A 22304-nucleotide genomic window follows, 5' to 3' on the forward strand; every position below is an offset into this window, starting at 1 on the left:
CACAGGACAGAGATTAAGCTCTCATGTAGAATAACAGGAACCACCATGGTCAGATATTTTCTTTCCTCTGAAATATTAAGTAGAGATGGGATGGGAGCAGCCCTCATGTCTGAGTACCACACTGCAGGGCACTGACTGAAGACGTGAAAAGGGTACTTTGCTGCAAGTGTCTGTACAGCCCATGGCCTCTTGCTAAGTGTTCACACAGAGACCAGTGCTCTACTAGTATGCTACTAGATGACACCAGTCTTAGGTGATACAGTGTAGCTGCATTATCCCCACGTCTGTGCTGAGAAGCCGCAGTGCCAGGCTCTGTGCAAAACACAGACCGATTTGCAATCTTCTGTTCCACATCAATACTGAGCGTAAGACAAGAGCCAGCAGGTAGGTAGTGTCAGGGAGAATGAAGAAAATCAAAACAGTGCTCATGGGCTATGGTCTCAGCAGATGGCCACTGAAGACACTGTGGCAAAGAGAGGGTGTAGTGGGAGAAGTGGAGGAAGGTTTGCAGAGGCTTTACAAGAGGCTCTTCTTGAGTGAGAACAGCTGAAGAGAAAGGCCTGAAAAGAGCCTATATGTGTGCCTGCTGCAAATACAACTCAGGTGAGGAGACTGTTGTCGGATGACACACTGATGGTGTCACTGACAGCAAGAGGGATGTTCAGGCTGAGTGGTTGATGAAGGGTCTGCTCAGTGTAGTGGGGAGTGAGAGGAAAGTAGTGGACGGAGTAGTGAAGTGGTCACAGTGCCAGCCAAGAGGAGTCTGCAAGGGAATGTGGCCTGAAAAGGTCCTGAGCCAGCTGACTCATGAGTAGCTGACAGAGAAGTATGGTACAGTCAAGAGAAAGCCTGCATGAGGGTATTAGTAGCGTGTCTGTACAGTGCGGTCAGGTCCTGAAGGCAGTGCACAGAAAGAGCTGTCAAGATGGAGTGTCTGGACATATAAGCCTGAAGGGGAGGTTGAGACAAAGATGCATGATTTCTGTGTTTGGAGCAGTTTGGTGCTGTGGGTTGCCCAAATCACACTGGGGATGAGGAATAGACACCAGTAAGAATGGCTGCAACAAGAAAGGATTTTTTTGTTTGTGCCACAGCTAGCCAGCACAATTAGTTGTCCATGCTAGTAGTTAGTGGCTTTGTGCTCACAGAAGAGAGTACCCAGAATAGGAAGCAGAAGACAGAGGCGTCTGTGACTCCACAGAGAGCAGAAGGGAGAGAAGGGACAGTTCTTCCATGGGTTTTGTCTATATATGCCTATTTACTGCTGAGTATAACAACTCCTTTGACTATCTCTCATCTCATAAATATAAAGAGCAATAAATGATGAAAAGATGTACAAAAGTTACAGCCGTGTTGCTAGGAAAGAGCAGTAGTCCACAGAATAGCAGTGATACTCAGGGATGGCAGAAGGCCAGGGTGGAGTTTCCAAAAAGATCACTGCAATACTCTAGGATATAAACGGATACAGAGGTCACAGAACAGGTTTTTTTTTAGCAAAAATAGATTATTAACACACACAAAAAAGGTAGGACAAAGTATTGATTGGGATGACAACTCTGAAAAAGCTAATAATGGAACTTTTGAGTCCCTTCTTCAGGAAAGACTTGCGACTCTTAAGCCTTCCAGCCCCCCCTTCACTCTCACCCAAGAACAGCAGAACTCCTTTTCCCTTCCTTTCAGTGCTGGCTCAAAATTCCACCCAGATCTCCTCTGAGCCTGGATAAATGTTAACTTGTTTGCTGAAGGGAAAAACCTTTCTGGAATCCAGTTTCTTCAGTGCTAATTTGAGTGCTTGTGCATTCCAGAAGGGCTTTGATAGTCTCTGCTTTCTTTTTTCCAAAGCTTCCAATAGTCCTAAAAGCAGTTTGGCTGTGCCCATGGGTCCACCTGTCTATGTGGACTTGGCGTACATCCCCAACCACTGCAGCGGAAAGAACACAGATCCGGAGTTCTTCAAGCGAGTTCGAGCATCATATTATGTTGTGAGTGGGAATGATGCAGCCAATGGAGAACCAAGCCGTGCAGTGTTGGATGCGCTCCTGGAAGGGAAGTCTCAGTGGGGGGAGAATCTGCAGGTATGTCACGGAAGTGCCTGGGAATGTATGTTTCTCCTTATGTCACAAGCACCTGGGGGAAGGTGCGTCACAAAGTACATTAAGAGAATACGAGTGGTACTGGGCATGTATTGCTCTGCAATCTCAGAGGAGTAACTATTTGTACTCTTGAGAAGGGGGACACTCTCAGAATGATGTGAGTAGTGTCAGATGTGTCCTCCATTCCACATCCTTCTGAGAGGAGGAAGCACTTAGAGATTATACATTCCTCCTCACCTGCTGCAGGATGAGCCTATCTGCAAGCAAAAACAAGCACTGCCACAGGCTGAATATTCATCTGTGTCCCATGCCCTGTGGCATGTGTTACTAGCCTTGCTTGCTTAAGATTTTTCTTTCTATTATACTGGTAATAAATACTAACTTTTATTAGAGATTAAAAAACAAATGGAGCATTCTTACTTATATTTCTTGTGTAGTCAGGTTTGCAGGAGATTTTGGGTAGACGCTGTTTCTGATGACAGGTACAGGAAGAGTGTATGCTCTTTCAGATGATGCACCCTCCAGTTTCAAAGTCCCTGAGCTGCACATTGGGTCAGTAGGCAGATCAAGTCTATAAAATTAGTAACAGTAATACTCTCAGCATTGCCCCTTTTCACACTGAAGGATCTTTCTAAGGCTGTTTCTGGCGCACCATAAAGAGAGGCTCTCCCCTCCACTGCAGCCATTTTCACCATTATTGTGGTAGTACTGCTAGTGTACAGCCAGCTCAGAGCCCCATTGTGCTGGTACTGCATAAAATAAAGCACCAGCTCTGCCTTAGAGAATGCGACATCTGAAAGGCATTAAGTGGAACAAGCAGTACCAAGGGGACAGTGTTCCAAAATTAATGGGAAATTTTAGCCTCAGCTCCTACAGGCATTGTTTACCAGTGCAGTTGTTCTCAAACAATCATGCCTTCTGCTTTCTTTCCCCAGGTGACATTGATCCCAACACATGATACTGAGGTGACAAGAGAATGGTACCAACAGACCCACGAGAAACAGCAGGAGCTAAACATCATGGTACTGGCAAGCAGCAGCACTGTTGTAATGCAGGATGAATCTTTCCCAGCCTGTAAGATCGAATTCTAAATCTCCCAGCCACACTTTGCGTTCATCCATTGACTCTCCAATCACCGATGCAACATCAGAGACACCATCTAATCACAGTCCAGTTCTCTGGTTTAGTCCGCTACATGGTTCCCATTTGTCAGGCAATCGGGTACCCATCTAGCTCAGCACTGGATGCCATGAAAAAGAAGTGCAGGGCTCTGTAATATTCTGGACTGAGCTAAGAGTTTGTGCAAGAGCAGTTGCAGGCCAGGGGCACTTCCATTTTCCCTGCTTTATTCTGCTGCCTGTACAGTTTCTGTAGACTATCTTGGCTGCCTTGCTGCTGTGAGAGCTTGTTCTACTCTCTTCCTGGCTGCCTTGCCATTTAACTTGTAGCACCATGAGCCTCATCTTTCTGGTGAGGGCTAAAGTGCTGCTGCTGCATGTTGACAGCATTTGGGGGCAGGGAGACAGAGAAAAAACTAATTTGCAAAGCAAACCTACATGATGAGGGAAGGCCAAACCCTCCAACTGTAACATGACAGTGAAGGGCATTCTTCCATCTTCTATCCTGAGCATACAGGTGGTGTTCTGGGAGGGGGGGGGCCTGTACTCCAACAGGGCAGGGCCACCATTTGCCACGTCTGCAGACTTCTGTCCCAAATATTTGGTTACAGATGCCTGCAACACCTGCTCACTATGCTCAAGGAGAGCTGGGCTGAAGGACATGTTGGTGTTGGGGGGGGGGGGGGGGGGGAGGGGTGGCAGTGGGAGGGGAGAGTTCAGCCTGTTGCTCTTGGCTACAAAGAGCACATTCCTAACCTGCTAACTTGAGTTTTGCACACTAAGTGGGTAACTTACTCCTGCACATCAGCAGTGCGACAGGAGGAGGCACAGAGGGGCTGTTGCCTGAACAGTCACACTCAGTATCCAAACGCACAACTACAGCCCCCTCTAAAGCAGAAGGGCTGAAACAACCTGGCCTCTGTTGGCCTATGATAGTTGAGAAACCTCCCTGTCCTCGTAAACCAAAGGCTTTCCTGAGGAGTGTGGTGAGGCAGCTGAGGAACTCGCATGCTGTACTGAGATGCTGTTGTCTGGCCAGCGTAGCTGATGTGTGCCAGTTCTGCAAGCAGCAGCAGTTTCCTTGCTACATGGTATGCCAGTGGTCCAGCTTCTTAGCTGTGTTCAAGCTTTTGCTGCCCTCCCTAAGTGTGCCCAGGATGCGGGGAATAGAACCTGTGGTGTGAGGAAAGAGAACCCCTTTCCCAAAAACACTCGGGAGAAGTAGTTTAGCAATTGTGTTAGCTCATAGATCCTCCACAACTGTGGCAGGAACATGCATACATGCCTGCTGCCTGCACAGAATAGCTGCTGGCAAGACTGTGCTGTGCACACCTGCAGTTGCAGCTGGCAGCCCGCTGCTTGCACACCTATTGTGGACTTAGGTCCTTGCTGTATGGCCAGCCTGGCAGAGATGTAGTTGTGTGCCATGAGTGCATCATTGCTGCTGAACAGTCACCCAGAGGCTCCTTGGCATTCAAGCCCATTCCTGCTGTGGGGCTGCCAGCCCTTGCAGTGAGAGCAGCTCCAGGAACGCTAGTGCTCAGGCGTCTGTGTCTGCAGCACCAGGGAGCCTTTGCCACATCCTAGAGCACTGCAAGAGAGCCTTATTACAGGGATAATGTAAACTTTCTGTAAGTGAAAAAAGTGTGGTGGTAGGTTGTGAAAGAGACATGAGATGGAAAGCAATACTGCAAGACCTGGCATACAACTCAGCGTATTTCTATCTGCTGTGCTTGGCCCTGAGCCAAGATCTGATTCCATAATAAGCATCCCAGGACTATGTGCTGTGTTTGCCTGGGACACTTCAGTCTCTATGCTAGCATTTTCTAGCAGCTGATAGAAAGAAAATGCTGCTTAGAAGCCTGCTCCTAGACTAAAATGGAGTTTCTAGGGAAATGGTTTATTTTGCATTTAATTTATATATTTATTTTTTGATCTTAAGCTGCATTTTGTTTGGATTTAATATTTTAATTTATACATGTTAACTACGTGCTCTTGGTGTCAGCTCAGAGGTTTCTCAGTACAAATACTTAGATGCTGCAATTTAAAAAAAAAGAACAACAAAAGACCACAGAGAAATTGGCAGAGTTTTTGCTGGCAGCAAAAGGGGGTCTCTGCTTGCAGCCTGCAAGGCTGTGTTTAAAACCCAGCAGCTGCAGGACAAAGCCTGAGGCCAGCAGCCCCTCCCCGAGGAGCAGCCAGCCCTTTTGATGCAGCCCTTGGTAGGAGCATGTGAGCTTACTCAGGGATTTATGAAATCCCTGCCCTGCGCTGTATTCACGTTAACCATGGAATCACACAGTGTGTCTGCCAGAAGAATAAATGTCATTCTCTGTAACCCAATGGGGTCAAGTGTCTATGAATGTCGGGTACAGCAAGCAATTGCAGGCAGTAACAGACCTGCTCCTGTTTTCCCCAGACACTGCTCTGGGGTTTTGCCTTCAGTGCTTTGGGGAGACCCTGGCTCACCTGCCAATAGCACTGGCTGGCAGCCAGCTGCAGGTGTAGGATGCAAAATTTTCAATGCCAGGTAGTCAGAGCAACAAACGTGACATCTTCATTGACTGGATCCCTGGATTCCTCAGAGTGGCTAGGCATAAAAAGCTAATGCACTAACTTTATACAGACCTACACATGAATGTTTCTCAATTTTAAACTTGAAGCAGTTATGAATAAGAAGCAGTAATGGTGAGGCTTTGTAAGGTGCCTGCATCCTCCAGGCAGGAGGGACATGTTCCAGCAAAAACACCTGCCCTCCATGTGCTGTGCTCCAGTACTCCGCAGCTATGCTGCTTGGATTGCTCTATCCTACACCAGTTCATTTCCCTGTCCTCAAGACTCCACAGTATTTTTATTAAAGTCTTTTGTGGCAGTCTGTTGTGCCTCCAGCCTCTCTCCCTCCCATGAAATCTTCTGAAGCTATGGGGGAGAAGGACTTGTAAAAATGCCAAATTCTAAAGAGTCTGACTCTGCTCAGCCTGCAGGAGCCAGCAGAACCCATCCAGAGCCAGAGGTAATAAATACAACACTATAGAGAGAAACAGTTAAACTCTGCTTTTGCTTGTTTCTGCATGTGGGCAACAACATGTAATCTTCCTGTATGTAATAGGTACAAAATACTATTTTAAACCTATAATTAAAAAAGTGAACGTCTCAACTGTATTGAAATGGCAACTTGTGCTCCCAGCTTCTATGCTAAATGTTTTAAAAATGGAGCCCTGATTCTTTTCTTCAGCATCATGTTTCTATTTGAATTTAGTTTCTTGACCTCTGTCCTTTTGCCCATTTCCATGTGAAACACTGTAACTAACTACTGTCAAGAGAGGAGCCCAACACATTAATAATAAAGCCACATTAATTGCGAACAAGAACACTTCCAGCTGTTTCAAACTGTTCTTTAAGTGAGTCCATCCTGTAGGCAGGGGGCATGCAGATACTGCTGCCACACCAGCAGCCTCCTCAATGCTGGCCAGCTACAGCCCAACCTGAGTTCAGGCGAGCCTGGGTGTTTGTGCTTATGCCACAATTTCACTCACAGCTGCTAAAATCTGTGGCCCTGCCAAGAGGACACCCACGCCAGCGGTACAGACCTGCCCGGGACCCCCGCCCTCCCTCCTCAGCCCCAGGGGGGTTTGTCCACTGTTCCAGCCTCTGAAGCTGTCTCCTGCCCCTGTTCAGTTGGGCAAGGGCCAGGATGCAGCCCGGGTGCTCCATGCACAGCCACTCCAGTGGACACTGCAGGCAGCTGCCTCGCAGCACTAAGCCAGACTCTCCCTTGTGGCTTCTGCACTTCTTGGGAACCACTGCTCTGGCCAGCGTTCCTCAAACTGGTAGCATCCCCAGTCCTGTGGAAGGCACATCACAGCAGGGCCTGGCCAGGAGTCTGATGCAAGCCAGCCAGGCAGGGCACCAGCATCAGGGACTCAGCTCAGGGCCTGTGGACACTCAGGCGCTGACAGGGCACCAGGTGCTGCCCATCCTTACCGCAACAGCACGCCTTTGCACTACTGCAAAATTCTGCAGCCTTCCTCTGGAGGGAAAGACACTGTTTCAACGCTTCTACTCAGCGGAACACTAGGAGAGCAGCCTTCTGCTCTGCCTGTGCCAGGCAGCAGTCAGGAGGGGCTGATGCCCAGTCAGCTCTGCTCCTGCCTGGTGGTCCCCTGGAGGAAACGCAGGGGCACAGTTGAAGGCAGGGGAAAGAGAAAGGGACTGGGCTGCAGAGCTCAGAAGGGGGGGCCATTGTGGCTGGGGAGTATATCACAGCTTGTGCAGCATGTCACAGAGAGCTTACAGCAGTCTGCCAGAGCTGTCACTGACATGGGAGTGACCACCGTTTCCATGGACTAGTACTATTCCCAGAGCTGCTTTCCAGCTAAACAAGTACACATATGCTGTGCTATCTGTGCCATGCTCCTGATAAGTGAGAGGCTGTGGCCATACATGCATGTCCCAAAGGTGTACAAGGCTGGGTAGGCCAAGCACTGTTCAGCACCAACCTGCCGAACAGAGCTCCCTTGCCTGTGTTTCAGATGGACCAAGCAGGCTGCAGTGAACACATCTACTGCGGGCTCTTCTGCAGGAGAAGGGAGGCAAAATCAGTTACAGTGGCAGAAAATGCAAGAAGCAGCACGCAGGGAGGTGGCATAAGGCACGTAAACATGTCCAGAGGAAGCAACTGTCCTCCAGCAATGAGCAGAACACCGAGGACTGAGGCTTTCAAATCTTAGCGAGACCTGGATAGAAGCATCGATGTTGATCCATGGGCAGGTGTCTGTAACAAGGAACTGGACCGGTGCAGACTTCCAGAGCACACCTGGGCTTTGCCAGGGCAACAGTTCAGTGACAAACTGGACTTTGCTCAACTTGAACAAGAAGCAGCAAACAGCAAACCCTTCTAGCTCCGGGACCTACTGGTTGCCTGCGCTCAGCAACAGAGCAGGCATTAGCTGGGCACCATCTGCTAGATGGTTCTGGACCACAGCGGTAAGGGCAAATGGGACTCACAGCAAGGACAGAAAACAGATGCACTCTGCTGATAAGCCGTGTCCATCACTTCATGGGTAGGATGTGGAGAGGTAAGGATTAGTTGTTTGTGGGAAAGGGGCATGGCTCTGAGAAACCAGAAGAAAAGATAAACAAGACAGCGAGGCAATGACATAGCCCTTCCTTAATCAGCTGTTTCAGTATTTGCAAACTGATTAGCCAGAACAGTGTCCAAGGCTATAGCAGGAACATTGAGTTTGGTGTTTCAACAATGAGGTCTACCTGGACCTTGAACAAGCCAAAGGCCCAATGCCTGCATATGTGGTACAACCCACCAGTTTCTCCACCTCCTAGGACTTTGCTTATACATGGTACTGACAGAAGACCTAAAACTTTCCACAGCCTACACAATACATTGCCATACTCTTGCTACTTAGAATAGACAGCTGGAATTTCCTGCCTGCTCTGCCATGAGACCTAGCCTGATGTCTCTAAACTGCTTTCCCATTGCACATAGTGATGCCCATTCAGGAAAAAAAAATATGCACAGCTGCATCTGCAAGTGTTTTGACACGCCTGATCCAAGCCATCCCAAATACTGTAGACAAAATTTGTAGCTACACTCATCCAGAGATGCAGGACCAGGCAGCAGTCACTTGTGTGTAACACTGCTTATGAAGCCCAAAAGCATTAGAAAGTGCACCTTAAGCCTCAGCACAGATTTGAGGAGCCAGAGCTGGCTTTGGCAGGATTAAACCAAAAACATCAGCTCCTGAAATTGTATCCAGAAATTATGCGTGCGCACACACACCAACCTCTCCTTTGTGACTCACAGCACTCACACCACCCATTTGTTTGGAAAGGGCTGGCTGGCCATCAATCACTGCTGCTGCTTAGTCAAGAAAAACACACTAAAGACTGCGCTAAGATCAGACAGTTGTGCTCAGGTTTCACCACACGCTCTGCAGGTGTTCATGTGGAAGTGTTTGAACACCATGAAAGACCACAAGCTTCTTGACAGAGCAGCTATTTAGCAGCTCTTTTAAAACAAAGGGCACTACTTGTTTTTAGCCTACCTATCAAAGGGAGTAGCCACAGACTAGAACCCTGTTCTGGCGCCACTGCAGGTAGCCCAGCTTTCTCCTTGGTTGCCTATGGAAAGGTACCTGCCTTTAAGGCCAGAACATTTGCCTCCAAACCATAAGCATTACTTGTTACAAGTAACCAGACCGCTTCCCTGTTACCCTGCCCTGCATCAGGAAGTCCTCTGATCCAACAAACTGTCTGGAGAACACCACTTAACAGAATTACCAGTATGCAAAGTACCAATGCAGCCAGATAATTGCTGGCTAGAGGACACCAGGAACCAAAAGACATAGTCTGATGTTGAAATTAGACACTAATGAGAATTGGTATACATATTTGCACTTAAGAGATATGAAGTTTTGTATTTTTCATCACAAGTACAAAAACCCTGTGTGGGCCCAATCTCTCATTGAGCTTGAGAGCCACAGCTGCCAGCTGCTTCCAAAGTGCTGCTCCCTTTTTATTTCCAGGTGAAGAAACAGGCCAAAGATTGGGGAACATTGTAAATAAAACTGCTTCTTTGTGAGTGGGAACAATCTATCTGGGATTTCAACCACTGCAGCACCCTGCAATCCCCTCTTGCAGGACCTGGCCTTCAGGGATGTGCCATAAAGGCCATCTTTAGTGCTTAGATGACTTGGCATATCCCACAGCACCAGCTCTTGGGCAGTGCTACCACAGCGGTCACCCTGCCCAGACGTAGGAGCACAAGGAGACTGCAGGCAGTGGCCACATTCTCTGGGGGAGAGGGTTCCCAACTACAAAGCACCAAGGCCCAGTCCATTGCCTGTGGTGCTTGTCAGTGTGGCAGGCGGGCAGCTGGCACTGAGCAAAGCCACTGACCGTATTCTGGCAATGGGGAGGGAGCAGACAGGCAGACCTGTTAAGACCTTGGTGCAGAGTGAAACCATCCCACAGCAGGCTCCAGGCCCCTGAAGCCCAAGCCAAGCAAGCGCCCACCTCAGCCCCAGCTGCATGACCCGGCAGCCGGCACCACGCTCAGCCCCACCAGCCAGCAGCAGGTGATGGCGGGGCCTGCCCAGGCCGCAGCCTCCGCTCCGCAGGTGCTGTCCTCAGGAACCAACGGTTCCTGGCAGAAGCCAGGCCCCAGCAGGGCCTCGGCTGTTGGAGCGAGGTGCTGGCAGTGGCAGGACCATGCGCAAGCCTGGGGAGGGCTGCGGTGGGGCCACACAACAGGATTGGTACTTGGGCATCGCCCGAGGGCCCGTGGGGTCTGGAGAGCTGCTCTGCTGCCAGCTTTCCCATGGCCAGCTCCTGGGGCCATGGTGCACTGAAGCCTGGCAGCCTCAGCCAGACAGGCCAGGGTAGCTGGTTGGCCACTCTTGACTTCAGGGTTGCCAATAGAAGCCAGAGAGCTTTCGTGCAGCATGGGGAAGGCCCTTTTCCCAGACCCCAGCACCCAAACCTGTAGAAAGGGGAGCTGGGTTTCCTCTTGGCACAGTGCTGCACTCAAAGCTGCTGTAAGACTGCTGCATTTCAGGTACAAGTAGACATCACCATACTCAAATATCCAAACTCGCAGGGAGGCTTTATCAGGCACAGGAAAGAGGACATGGTATGCAGGACGTGCTTGGAACTGAAGAAAATGTTTAGACCAGAGCTCCCGTCCTACAGCAAACCATCATGGGCCCTGGGAAGCCATGACCTCTTCCTCAGTATGACCAGTTCTTCTTCAGAGGAAAAAAAGTATCTGGCCTTCTTGAGCAAAGCCCCATGCCTGTGCACTCACTTCATTTGTAACTAGTCTTGGCCACAGTTCCTCATTCCTTCAGGTTGAACAAGAACAAGCAGTGCTAGCTGCCCTGCGCATCTGCAAGCTCTGGCACACGCACACTGCTGCACTAGTCAGCATCAAAGGCAGACACCAGACCCACAGCAGAGATTTACTGTGAACGTACATCATCACAACACAGCGCAGAGATCTTTGGGCACAGCTTCACAAAAACATAGATCCTAGCTACAGACGAACACACAGACTTGTCCATAAATGCAGGAGGTGCAGGAAGCACAGTCCTGACCTGCACTAAGGATGTAGCAGGGAAACCTGTGTCAATGTTGCCCGCAGGCTTGTGCTTGCAGGTCATTTACATAAATATGTATTAAATACTTTTCATTTTATATATAATAAAGATTTCTCCTTATTGGTTTCTAACAATCCTGATTTGCTCAAATAGCAGTTTCTCTTAATTTCTGTCACCAAGACTTCAGAACTTTACCTTGCCTGACCCCTGGGGACTAGAAAAACCCGTGTGTCCTCCCTGTACACCCCTCTCAGGCTGGATCTCCAGGCTCCTGCCTGCCTGCTCCAGCCCAGCAGAAAAATATTCAAGTCCACACCAGAGAGAGTTCTTCTTGCAAGTGGCAGTCTTGAACCTGTTCCTCCCATTAAATTCTTTTCCATGCTCATTCAGAATGCTTTCTCCTTTTCCTATTCTTCCCAACATGGACTCTCTGGATCTGTTTTTGGTGGCCAATGGTGCGCATCGAGAGAGGAAGGAAGGAACAGAGGAGGTTGGTGGTTGTGAAGAACCCAATTACTTTGGACCCAGAATGCCTTTCTCTGAAGGCTGTGGGCCAACAAATCTCCAGGGAGCATTTGTCCCCTCTGGACATACCACCCCAAAAGCCTTGACTCTACCAATCCTCTAACTCTGCTGTCCCAGCAAGCAAACAGCCCTGGGGACACCCTGCACCGATGCAGCGCCACATCCCTACTCCATGGAGGTGCTGTGCCAGTAACTGAGACTGCATTTGTTGTTTGTTTAACGAGGCAGATGGGGTGTTATCTCTTGCTGGTTGGCAAAGAGCTGGCTTGTGTAGGAGCGGAGCAGACTCTTCCACATCCCAGAGTCTTGTGGCCTTGGGATATGGCTTGTTCTGTGCTGCGGACAGCCAGCTGCATGAAGTGTTGTGCAGGAAGTTGGGCTGCCTCCAGGCTAGAAGCGCTTGCAGTGTACTGTCCAGTTAGCAGCTAGTTCTGCTGACCCTCCTGACACATTGGCTGCAGCCCCTTCATGCTTGTCTCAGGAGGCAGTGGCTGCTCCTGGCATGGCTGACCAGACAGAAGCTGGCCTGACAGAGCGCTGTCCCCCAGTGGCTCCTTGCCCATATGCTCTGGGTCCAACACCTCTCCCAGCAACTCGTCTTCATATTCGTTCTTGGACAGTCCTGACTGACTCAAGCCAGTCATTTCCCCTAAATACCCTTCACCTGGCTCCACTCTCTCTCCAGCTGGCCTTATCTCAGACTCTGCTTGACACTTTAGTTTCCCTGTTTTACTTGGGTCTAGCATTTCCCCAGATGATGATTCTTCATCCAGTGCCAGCACACTTTTCTTCTCTGGGTTAGAGTTCTTGTCAGCCAGCTCCTTCTCGCACGGCTCCAGGACCCCGCCTGGCTCTGTGCCCTCACTCCAGGTCAGCGTTTCTGGGGCACTTGGCTCGGCCACTGACAACCCAGACACCCCTACCTCCACATCAAGCCCTCCTCTGTCAGGCTCTCTCTCTCCTTGCTCAGGGGACTGGCTATTTAGCTGCTCCTCGCTTTTTGGGGGACTGATGGAAAGTTTCTCGGTGAAGCTGAAACGAGCACAGCTGTCCAAAGAGGTTGGGGAGGACGGGCCTGCACTGGAGACAGTACTGGAGGGGCCACTGCTGTCTGTAAAGAGGAAGAGAAATCTTAAACATGTAGTTGATATTTCCCCAGCCCAAAGCCTGAGCAAACCCAAGCTGTTGCAGTCCCACAGTTCTACAAGCAATGGGTGAGGGTCACCTACATGCCATGCACCCTCCTAGGCGCTTGCAGCTGCTGTTAGGTGTGCTTCTGGCAGCTCAGCTGATGAAAACACAAGCACAAACACCACACTTACATCTTGTCATACAGTTGATCTATAATGCCAACACATCACATGTGAAATCTGATGTTGGGCTTTGAGCTGAAAAGCAGTTTCTTTCATTCCTTCATTATTATGCGACACTTATCTTTAACTTTGCTGCCCTTGGTTCCTGAAGCACAAAATCCCTGAATGTTGAACTACAGTTGCCACTGGAAGAAGAAATATTACTTCACCACTCATGTTTGGCTTTGTTTTGTTTCTTTTGTTGTTGTTTGTTTTCATTGTTTGAGTGAAACTAGAGAAGATATTTAGATTATATCTAGTCCAATGAATGGGAGAGGATTAAACAACTGCTGTACACCAGATCAGTTTCTTGGCCTTGCTTCCTACACAGCTCAATACACACTACTCCTGGAACAAGGAGTGTACAGCAAGAAGAGCGGAACTGCCCTTTCAGTGGCAACACTGACTTGTGTTATTAACGCATTTGCTGTGAAACTGTTTGATAAGCCTTTCCCCTTTGAGTTCCAGCCAGATCTGCAAAGGTAATTAACAACAGTCACCACCTCTGCAGAGACTGTGGCAAGTGAGGCTCAGGAGCTACAGAAAAGCCCGTAAGTGAAGAATTAAATGACAGGCTGTCCAGTGTGGAGTTCTGGGTGAGGCATGTATGTGTTTGATGGGGTATGGAAGGTGCTTCCACATGCTGACACTGAGTTGGACACGTCACAGAGAAGCACAGAACTTGAGTTAAAAATGAAGTGCATTCAGGCTATGTCCTATTGCACTCAGTAGAGGATGCCTGGAGAGACAGCATCTATCCAACAGCAGATTTCCCTGTGATATACAATGCTATATATAAAGAGTTCCTTTTCCCATCTTTCTTTGGTAGCTTTCCTACAGGGCATGAGACTTCTTTCCCCTTTCTGTTTCTGTTCCTTCAAGGCCAAAGCATAAACACCCTGAATGCCAATACTTGGCTTTCAGCATTTGGCACCCTCTGCTCCCCTCTTCATCCCCAATCAAGAAGCAAGCACACTCACACCAAGGGGGCTTATCCGAACGCTGGCGCAATGGGAAAGAGGATGACGACAGGATTCGCTGAGACATAAAGGGGTCCCCTGGTATCTGGTTGCCAATCATCGAATCAAACAAAGCTTCAAGAGAAAAAAAAAAAACAAGAAAAAAAACCATACAGATCAGTAATATTCAGACAGAGAGATAAAGGAATGGCCACAATGGGTCAAACCAGTCTACATAGCCCAGTAGCCACTAGCAGGCATTCAGGGAAGAGCTTAAGAGTGCATATTCAGAGCCATGCTTGCCCCCAGCCCCTGGGAATCCAACCCTCAGGTTTGCCCAGCTGGAGTTTGTATCCACATCACTGTATTTATCAGCTGCAGAAAGACCTGACTGATCAATTATTGCCAGTCCTGTCAGACTGATCTGCCCCAAAAATGTGAAAGACCAGAAGGCCTTAACTGACTGCTTGCCTCAGCTCTGCTCTGCCCTACCCAGAAACAAGCCCACCTCATCAGTACCTGCAGTAGACTGGACATGTGACTCACTGCAACTCCTGCACACAGCCGTCAGGAACTCATTGACCTGTCGCAAAGAGAGGGAGTTGTGCAGGGTCTCCAGGGGATAAATGGTAGGAACCATGGAACAGCCTTCAAAACCTGGAAAGAAACCCAATCAGAAAATAAATTGAGCAAACAGCAACCCAAATCCATGCAGGACTGCTCATGGCTTAAGGAGTTTGGCAGTCTGGGAATCAAACAACAGCCACGCTCAGGCCTAAAGTCACCTTTTCTAGGTCAAGAAAATCACCATTAGGCAATCACATGCAGTAACAGACCTGAAAGCAAGCATCCAGGCACACGCAAAAGGAGGAGAAGGAGAAGGAACCATATCTAGCAGCAACTGTCTTTGCTGCGATATTCGTGACCTTTTCGCTAAAATATCTGCTTATGACAGAGAACTCAGCATAGTTCCCCACAGTTTGCAGAAGCTAAAGATAATTTGAGTGAAGTTAACAGAATTTCCATGAAGACTCCTGCCATTAGTGATACTCCAGCCTGGGACACAGTCCACCCTCTCACCATCAGTGAGCTAGAGCGCACTGCTACCAATGCATGGAGTGGCAAAAGAACCTCCCTCTCCCACAGCAGGCCCTCCAGTATACACCGGACAGAACTCTCCCCCAAGGAAGGGCTGGGCAACAGTTTGAATTATTTGTCTCCATAAAAAGACTGCATTTCCAGCAAACCCAGGATTACCAGAAATAGGTATCTCAACATTTAACAGACACTTGCTTAGAGCTAAGCTACATCACAGCCACTGACAAGAAATTCTTTGCTATTCAAGCCAGCAGAGTATTATGGCAAAGCGTCTCCCTCTTCATCCAAGCTTCTTGGCAACACTTTGGGGCACCAAGCCAACCTGAATCTGTCAGAGGAGCAAGGAAGAAACAAATGAGGCTCTGGACATATGGGAATGCCTCCTCCTCCTCTGCCTCTGGTGTTTAAAGACCTCTACACTTAAGCTTAGGCTTCCCGTTCTGTGACTCCCCAAGCTCCCTCTGAGAAGACCAGAAAAAAAAAAAAACCTGTGAAGGAATCGTATCTGTTCCTACAGGTAAGGAAAAATCACTTCGAAAAGCAAAAAGTGCAACAGCTTTTGATGCACTACTGTGTCAGGACTGCTGCCCAGCACACAGACAGGCTAAAACTGGTCCATGCAGCTTGACAGCACCTGCTAAGGAGAAAATCAAGAGTAGCTGGAGTATCTGCTAAAAGTAGACATTGTTCCAATCACTTCCAGGTTTCATTGGACACTCTCTGCTCAGACACACTCACCTAACCCAGTTCTGCAAGAGGCAAGGAGTGCGAGCCAGCAGATGGTATTTAGAGTGAATCTACATGCAATACAAGGAGGCTACAGACCAGATCATCACCAGTTTGCAGTGCTGCAGAGCCATTCACTGCCATCATAACAGCTACTGGAGATAAAGAACCCTCCAGCCAGCCCAGAGAGGTTACCTATGCCACAAAGAGCCTATAAACATTAATTCAAGACATAAGGATAACAAATCTTTGGCTGGAACAAAGGAATGTAAGACAGAAAAAACACCATTGTCTTCTGTCCCTTGCTGAGAAATCCTTTGAGCAGAAAGGCTGAATAAGGAAGATTGTTTATTATTTTCTCAAAAGCATCCTGGAGACAGATCTAAAGGAAAAGGGTGAGGTGAAGACTTAAAGACCAGCAGAGTGGAGATGGTGTTGGAGCAGCACAGGAGAGGCTAATGTCAGTTCACAACAGAACCTGTTTTAAGAGAGGCCAAAGCCGGCTCAGCTATCTAGGTCTCCAAAGAAAAAGGGAAGAAGATTAAATATAACATAGGGCAAAGCAATGTTGTTACAAGATACGCTGGAGGCATCGACAGGGATGTGAGTGCATGGGCATGCCTCTAGCAAAGAGAAGAAGTCAAATATCCAATGTCAAAGGAAACGTGACACCGACACCACCGATGTGAAACAATACACCTAGATCCCAGAAGTGCCAATTGCCTGCTAGCACAGATCTGTTCAGCAATACATAATCTCACTGCTCTCAAGGAAGTGAAGGAAAAGGTGGAAGTTTCCATTCTTAAGGTGAAGCACTACATTTACAATTTTCAAGCAAGTCCTCTCATTTATATATGGCAGCCTACTGCCCTGCACACTTCTCTTTACCTGCCACTTTGCTGTGGAGAGGCCAACAACAGCAGTTTCAAGCAGAAGTTATTGTTATAGACTGTAGTTCTTATATCACAACAGTAGTAAGAGTCCCAAGCAAAGGCTCTGACCACTGTTGCACAACATATGCTTAGCAAAGAACTGGCACCCTGGGGAAGAGACAACAAATAAACAAAGCAGGAGTGGAAAACACATGAACCTTTCCGATTTGACAGCTACTCAGTGCTGACAGCTCAGCTTCTGATGATACTTCCTGAAACTCTTTTTCTTGGAGCCTGCTGGGCAGGAGTTTGTGATGGGGACAATGGCACAAGAAAGTGAACAGAATTTCATTCATTTTATACCAAAGTCGAACAGCAGCCCACAGCCATTTTTCATTTAATTCATGTTTGTCTACACTAGCTACACTAGGGATGCAGAGGGCAATCTGCTTCCTCCAGTTAGACCTGCCTGCAGAAAGAGGCACATGTCTGGGCTCTGCAGACCAGAGTAGCTAGAAACAACTCACAGGCTCAGCTGTAATCTCCTCTGGGCAAGGAGCACAGCGTGGCTATGGCTCTCAATTTTCTGTTCAGTAAAATAAAAGAAATTGGCTGTTAAGAGTTGATTAAACAAGATTTGGTAATGGGAAAAACCTTCAGATACTCAAGACAGAGGAGTCTGCATTACTTTGGATGTCCAAAGAGACTGCATGTGATGTGGAGGAATCTGAACGATAACACAGGAGCAGCCTGACACAGCAGCAGAGAGCACAGTACTGCCCCAACAGTTCTACAGGTAAGAGCACTCGGAGGTACAACCCACCTAGAGGATTACAAGTCCTGTTGCAATTCTCCCAGCTATGCTGATGCCAAAGCTGAAAGCCCCGTCACATTACAGCTGAGTAATGTGCAAAATGGGAACAACATTCCCGTTTGAGCTCTCCCCCGGCAGTTTCTTGGCACATGTGCACATCACCACACACTGTCAGAGCATCTACTCTGTATAATTACAGTTTATGAAGAAGTCTTCCAATTGCTGAAGGAGGGTGTGACTCTCATCTTAGAGTAGGGCTTTCAGAGCTGCCCAGTACCAACACACAATGTTTTAAAAGACTCTAATAAAACAATGACTTGGGTATAAAGACCCTTTTGCAGAGATTACCAAGCACACTACGCTACATAAAGCCAATGGAGACCTGTACCTGTCTCAAGTCTTCCATTTAAACCAGAGAATCCCAGATTTCTAGGAGATTCCAGCAGGCAGTAGGAACACAGATGCAACTCTTGTGAACAGTTAGCAGATGACCCCAAAGAAAGGGTCAAGAAGCACCACCTTTTGTATGAACATAATGATGAATTCTGAAGCAGCCAACACCTACTTTACGATTACGTGGCCTGAACTCCAGGCAAATACATCACAGACCACCAAATGAACCTTCCATGCTGTATTACTCTACTGCCCTTTCACTGCAGATCTAACAGGTACTTTTCATCTATCGAGCTGTATCTCCTCCAGTCACCCTGAGGTCTATGTAATGGGAGAAGGGAGGAATAAGACGGAAAACAAGACCTTGAATTCACAAGCATCTTCTTGATTACTACAGATGTCCCAGTCTACAAGGACAAATAAAAGGGTAAAACCTTGATTAAATCAACACCATCTCATTAAGTGGAAGCATCTGATTTGACTCAAGGTAACACAAAGTTTCCTAAATTCTATGTGTGCCCCAAAGAGACCAGCAGAAAGTCTACTGTTTGATATGAATTTGGAAAGTTGAGTTTATATGGAATGCATTTCCTCACAGAATGAAATCGGCACCTGTGTGATTACCCCTCAGAACTGGTAATTCATCAGCTCACCTGGGAGCCAGCAGAATTCGTGGCTATGTCACAGAAGCAGTTTTCAAGTAGTCCAAATGGCATGTTCCTCAGCTTGAAGATTGAGCTGAGGTCCCAAATATGGCAAGCATCTGCACTAACAGAGTGAGCTACTTAAAAGAGAGAAGGCACTGGCTGCTCCAACAGGCTGGTGAGTAGAAAGCATCCAGGCTGCTGTCAGCCAACAAAGACAGAGGCCAGAGAAGGCTCAGGTGAGAATTCTTTTGGTCCAAAGCAACCCTTTTTGAGGATTATATTTTTGTCTGAGAGTTCTGAACATTAGTATACATACTTTGATAAGCAGAAGTTACCAAGTTACTATGCATGTCTCCAGTTGTGAAATTTACGTTGGAGTGGAAGGAGTACCTATTCCTTTGTAACGGAGATCCAGAAAGCAGAAGGCGGACCAATGGCACCGATACATCCCCAAATGGTCTCTATGCCAAAGGTCTGTATGTCAGCTCTTCCGGAGTAAAGAAGCACTCGCCCCAGTCTTAGCACAGATTCTGAAGGGGATGGGAGAAAGCACACTCAGCAAGTTCCCCCTCCAAATGCCTGGTCAGTCAAGCTTTACTGTGTTGGGGAGCTTCAATACGGCACGTATATCTGTATGTGTTTATATATGTGTACATAATACATACATGAAATACATTTTTCATGTACATACGTACATGAAGGACTTCTGCTAAGCAGCCTTTCTAAATTTAAGCCTGTGCAGTCAGCCTGAATGTCTATTCTAGTTCAGCATCTCTCTGCCCACAGTGCCAGAAGTGGATATTCACGATGGCAGTATGACACATGACAGCACGTAGCAACTCCTTCCCCAAGCACCCCCCCAACCTCCAGAGACCTGCAGCTCAGACCTGTTCTGAACCTGACGTGTCTCTTCCACAACATTCTCCAGTCTCCCCTTAAACTCAGTTAAGCTTTTAACACCCCCATGCAGTGCTGTGAGGAGTTCCACTCTGTGTAAGAAAAAAAATCACTTCTGTATGATATGCCTCCTACTTAGTCTATTAGAAACCTCATAGTTCTTGTACTGGAGCAGAGACTGAACTGCAGATCCCTACCACCCCTCTCCAGACCACCCAGACTACTATCAAAATCACTCTTCCCAGACTTTCTACCTTTTCCATATCCTTCCTGGTGGTGATGGTTAGCTCTGAGCCCATCATTTTACGTATGAATTTGGGTCAGTTTCCCCCTGTTATTCTAAATTTATTTAGAGTGAACATCACCTGCTGTTTTACTGCCCAGTCACTCATTATCACATGGTCCTTCTGTGCTTCTTCACAGCTGACCTTTGCCCTTACTACCGCTGTAATTCATTACCAACACAAACTCACTTCACACTCTTCCTTTTCCTAACTAGATGAGCACATGTTCCCAGACCAATCGCTTCAAGGCTTCACCACTGATCTCTCCAACCACAGATGCTAGCAACACACTTTCAACTCCCTGTTTATATCTTTTAATTTTTTTGTGTGGACAGAAGTACAGTTGAGAGATGAGAAAAAGTTGATAGGAGTACATAGTTTTTACAAAGGGGGGAAGTAGGACTGTCAGCTACAGAGACAGGAGAAACTTCTCAAGGAAGAACCCCAGCAGGAATTCCAAACATGTTAATTAACTGTGGGCTGGATGACAGTCAGACTGGGAAAACAGCAGAAAAAAAGAACTTGATGAGCGCAGAGATCTAATTTCCACATAGGAAAGCTACTATGTTGATGCGCATAGCTCATAGCTTGGCTGCATTAGGATAGGTGGCACAACCCAGCATCAGGCTGCAATATTTGGAGTGTCACTGCCCAAAGCGCTGAGTTCATTTCCTCTCTCTCCAGGAGCTCACAGGAGATGGTCGAGATCTGCAGCAGGGGAAACTCAGCTTTGGCTTTGGAACAGTCTGCTTTGTTCCAGCATTTCATCCCTTCAAGCAGTTCTGATCCTCTTTAGTATTTGTTGCTAGGAGACCAAGGATTGTCCTAATTATAGATGAAAAGCAACTGCCATCTCCAAATTGCCTACTTTACAGAAAGGGCCATATCAAGAAAAAAATAGACCAAATATGAAAAACTCTTTTCCAGGCTCTGAAAATTGCTTGATCCTGGTGCTTCACTACATGAAAAGCTATACTACGTCTACCCTACTCCTTCCACCTATGGGTCTGAATGAAAAAGGAAGTCCATGCATCACACCACACAGCTCAGCAAGCCACATGCACCAAGCAGGTTTTATGGTGCAGGGTGAACATTAACAGCCAGCCCTAGCTAGCTGCCCCTCTCAGAGATGAATCTTTTTACTTTTCTCAGGAGCAGGGAGACGTCAACGCATCAGACTTCCCACCCATGCTAGATGCTGACAAACACCCAAGAAACAGTAGCAGACTTTGATTTATAACATCTGGATTCAATACTGAAATCACCTACATCTTCCCACCAGACACATGACACGCTGCAAACATCCTAACAGGCAGAACAGATGCCATGCAATGCAGACAAACAGAGGCTCAGTGTCTACTCTAGCTTAACTTGGTCTCTCTATAAGTAACACAGTCCCACAAGCAGTCACTTTCCCTGAATTTCCACAGCAAGTTCACTCTGCATGTGAGCAGCTGCAGTGCACCCTTAATCCTTCTTCCCACACTCTTATTCATTTTGGTTCCTCCACTAATAATGGGACACCAAGGAGCCCCCTGCTGAGACCTGGACAGGCATATCATGTCAGCAGGGCATCACACTGGTAGAAGCACAGCATTTTACTTGAAGAAAGCTTATGGGCTTACCCTGGCTAAAGGAAGGAGGCAATGAATAATTGCCTAGGATGGAAAGAGCAGAGTTAGAGCTGCACAAAGAGCACCGGCTCCACATGAAAAGGCAACTTCCTAAAGCTCCAAAACTGCTGGGTGCAACAGCCCACACGCCTTGCTGCAACAGCCACCCAGAGATTTAAGGGATGCAGTGAGGGAAAGGCTTTCCTTTTTTAGAAGCAAAGCATACTTTGCATTTCCAAGCAGACAGTGGTCCCTACTCAGCTACAAGAGCACGGGACCAAGGCAGCTGCAGCGTGCAGTACCGTAAAGACACTCCAAGTCATCCTGCCCTGAGATCAGCCAGCTCCTGAAGAGGCGCAGGTGGTAGGAGCACTGCTGGAGGTGATGGGCTAGAGTGGCATCCAGCGAGATGTTCCGGCTCGTGGCATAGTCAGAGGAAAAACGGCGCAGCAACTGGGCAACGTGGTGGTGCTCAAACGCATCTGGAGGAAAGGGGGCCATAAAGAGTGAGAGGAGTGGGGAGGCGCAGCTGAGAAACAGAAAAAATGTAGAGATGTGGGGGATGGAGCGGAGCTGCCAGCACTGGGGCTGCTGCATGGGAGACGACCCTCATCGCACACTGCAGCCCAGTCCCTCCCACAGTAAGCAGACCAGGAATACCCTCAGTGCTACATACCCCAAATCTTAATGCAGCAGGGCAGACTCCCACCTGGCCCAGCCTCTGCCAAACACAACTGCAGCACATGGGCAGTCCCACCACAAGCAGAACAGCAAGGCTTCACCTTTTTAAGTGAAAGTC

General features: G+C 47.9%; 2 protein-coding genes across 18 annotated transcripts in view; one reads left to right on the forward strand and one right to left on the reverse strand.

The window, feature by feature from the left end:
* The window catches only part of MAP1A (microtubule associated protein 1A), a 58536-nt gene extending 51952 nt beyond the window's left edge, over nucleotides 1-6584 (forward strand). For all 3 annotated transcript variants that reach the window (XM_048046300.2, XM_067003546.1, XM_067003545.1), the window contains 2 exons: nucleotides 1843-2075; nucleotides 3029-6584. In XM_048046300.2, coding sequence (XP_047902257.2) covers nucleotides 1843-2075; nucleotides 3029-3184 — 389 coding nt within the window. In that variant the 3' untranslated portion in view covers nucleotides 3185-6584. The remainder of the gene's footprint in view (nucleotides 1-1842; nucleotides 2076-3028) is intronic.
* A 4589-nt stretch (nucleotides 6585-11173) lies between these two features.
* The window catches only part of PPIP5K1 (diphosphoinositol pentakisphosphate kinase 1), a 52715-nt gene continuing 41584 nt past the window's right edge, over nucleotides 11174-22304 (reverse strand). For 8 of the 15 annotated variants that reach the window (XM_067003554.1, XM_067003555.1, XM_048046293.2 and 5 more), the window contains 4 exons: nucleotides 21808-21987; nucleotides 14681-14818; nucleotides 14183-14296; nucleotides 11174-12961 (listed from right to left, as the gene is read on the reverse strand). In XM_067003554.1, the coding sequence (XP_066859655.1) occupies nucleotides 12276-12961; nucleotides 14183-14296; nucleotides 14681-14818; nucleotides 21808-21987 (1118 nt within the window). In that variant the 3' untranslated portion in view covers nucleotides 11174-12275. Of the gene's footprint in view, nucleotides 12962-13079; nucleotides 13349-14182; nucleotides 14297-14680; nucleotides 14819-19086; nucleotides 19242-21807; nucleotides 21988-22304 lie in introns of those variants that run through there. The other 7 variants (XM_048046299.2, XM_048046294.2, XM_048046296.2 and 4 more) reach the window with 4 other exon arrangements.

Source organism: Anser cygnoides, chromosome 11 (genome assembly GCF_040182565.1).
Source record: "Anser cygnoides isolate HZ-2024a breed goose chromosome 11, Taihu_goose_T2T_genome, whole genome shotgun sequence".
Lineage (NCBI taxonomy): Eukaryota > Metazoa > Chordata > Aves > Anseriformes > Anatidae > Anser > Anser cygnoides.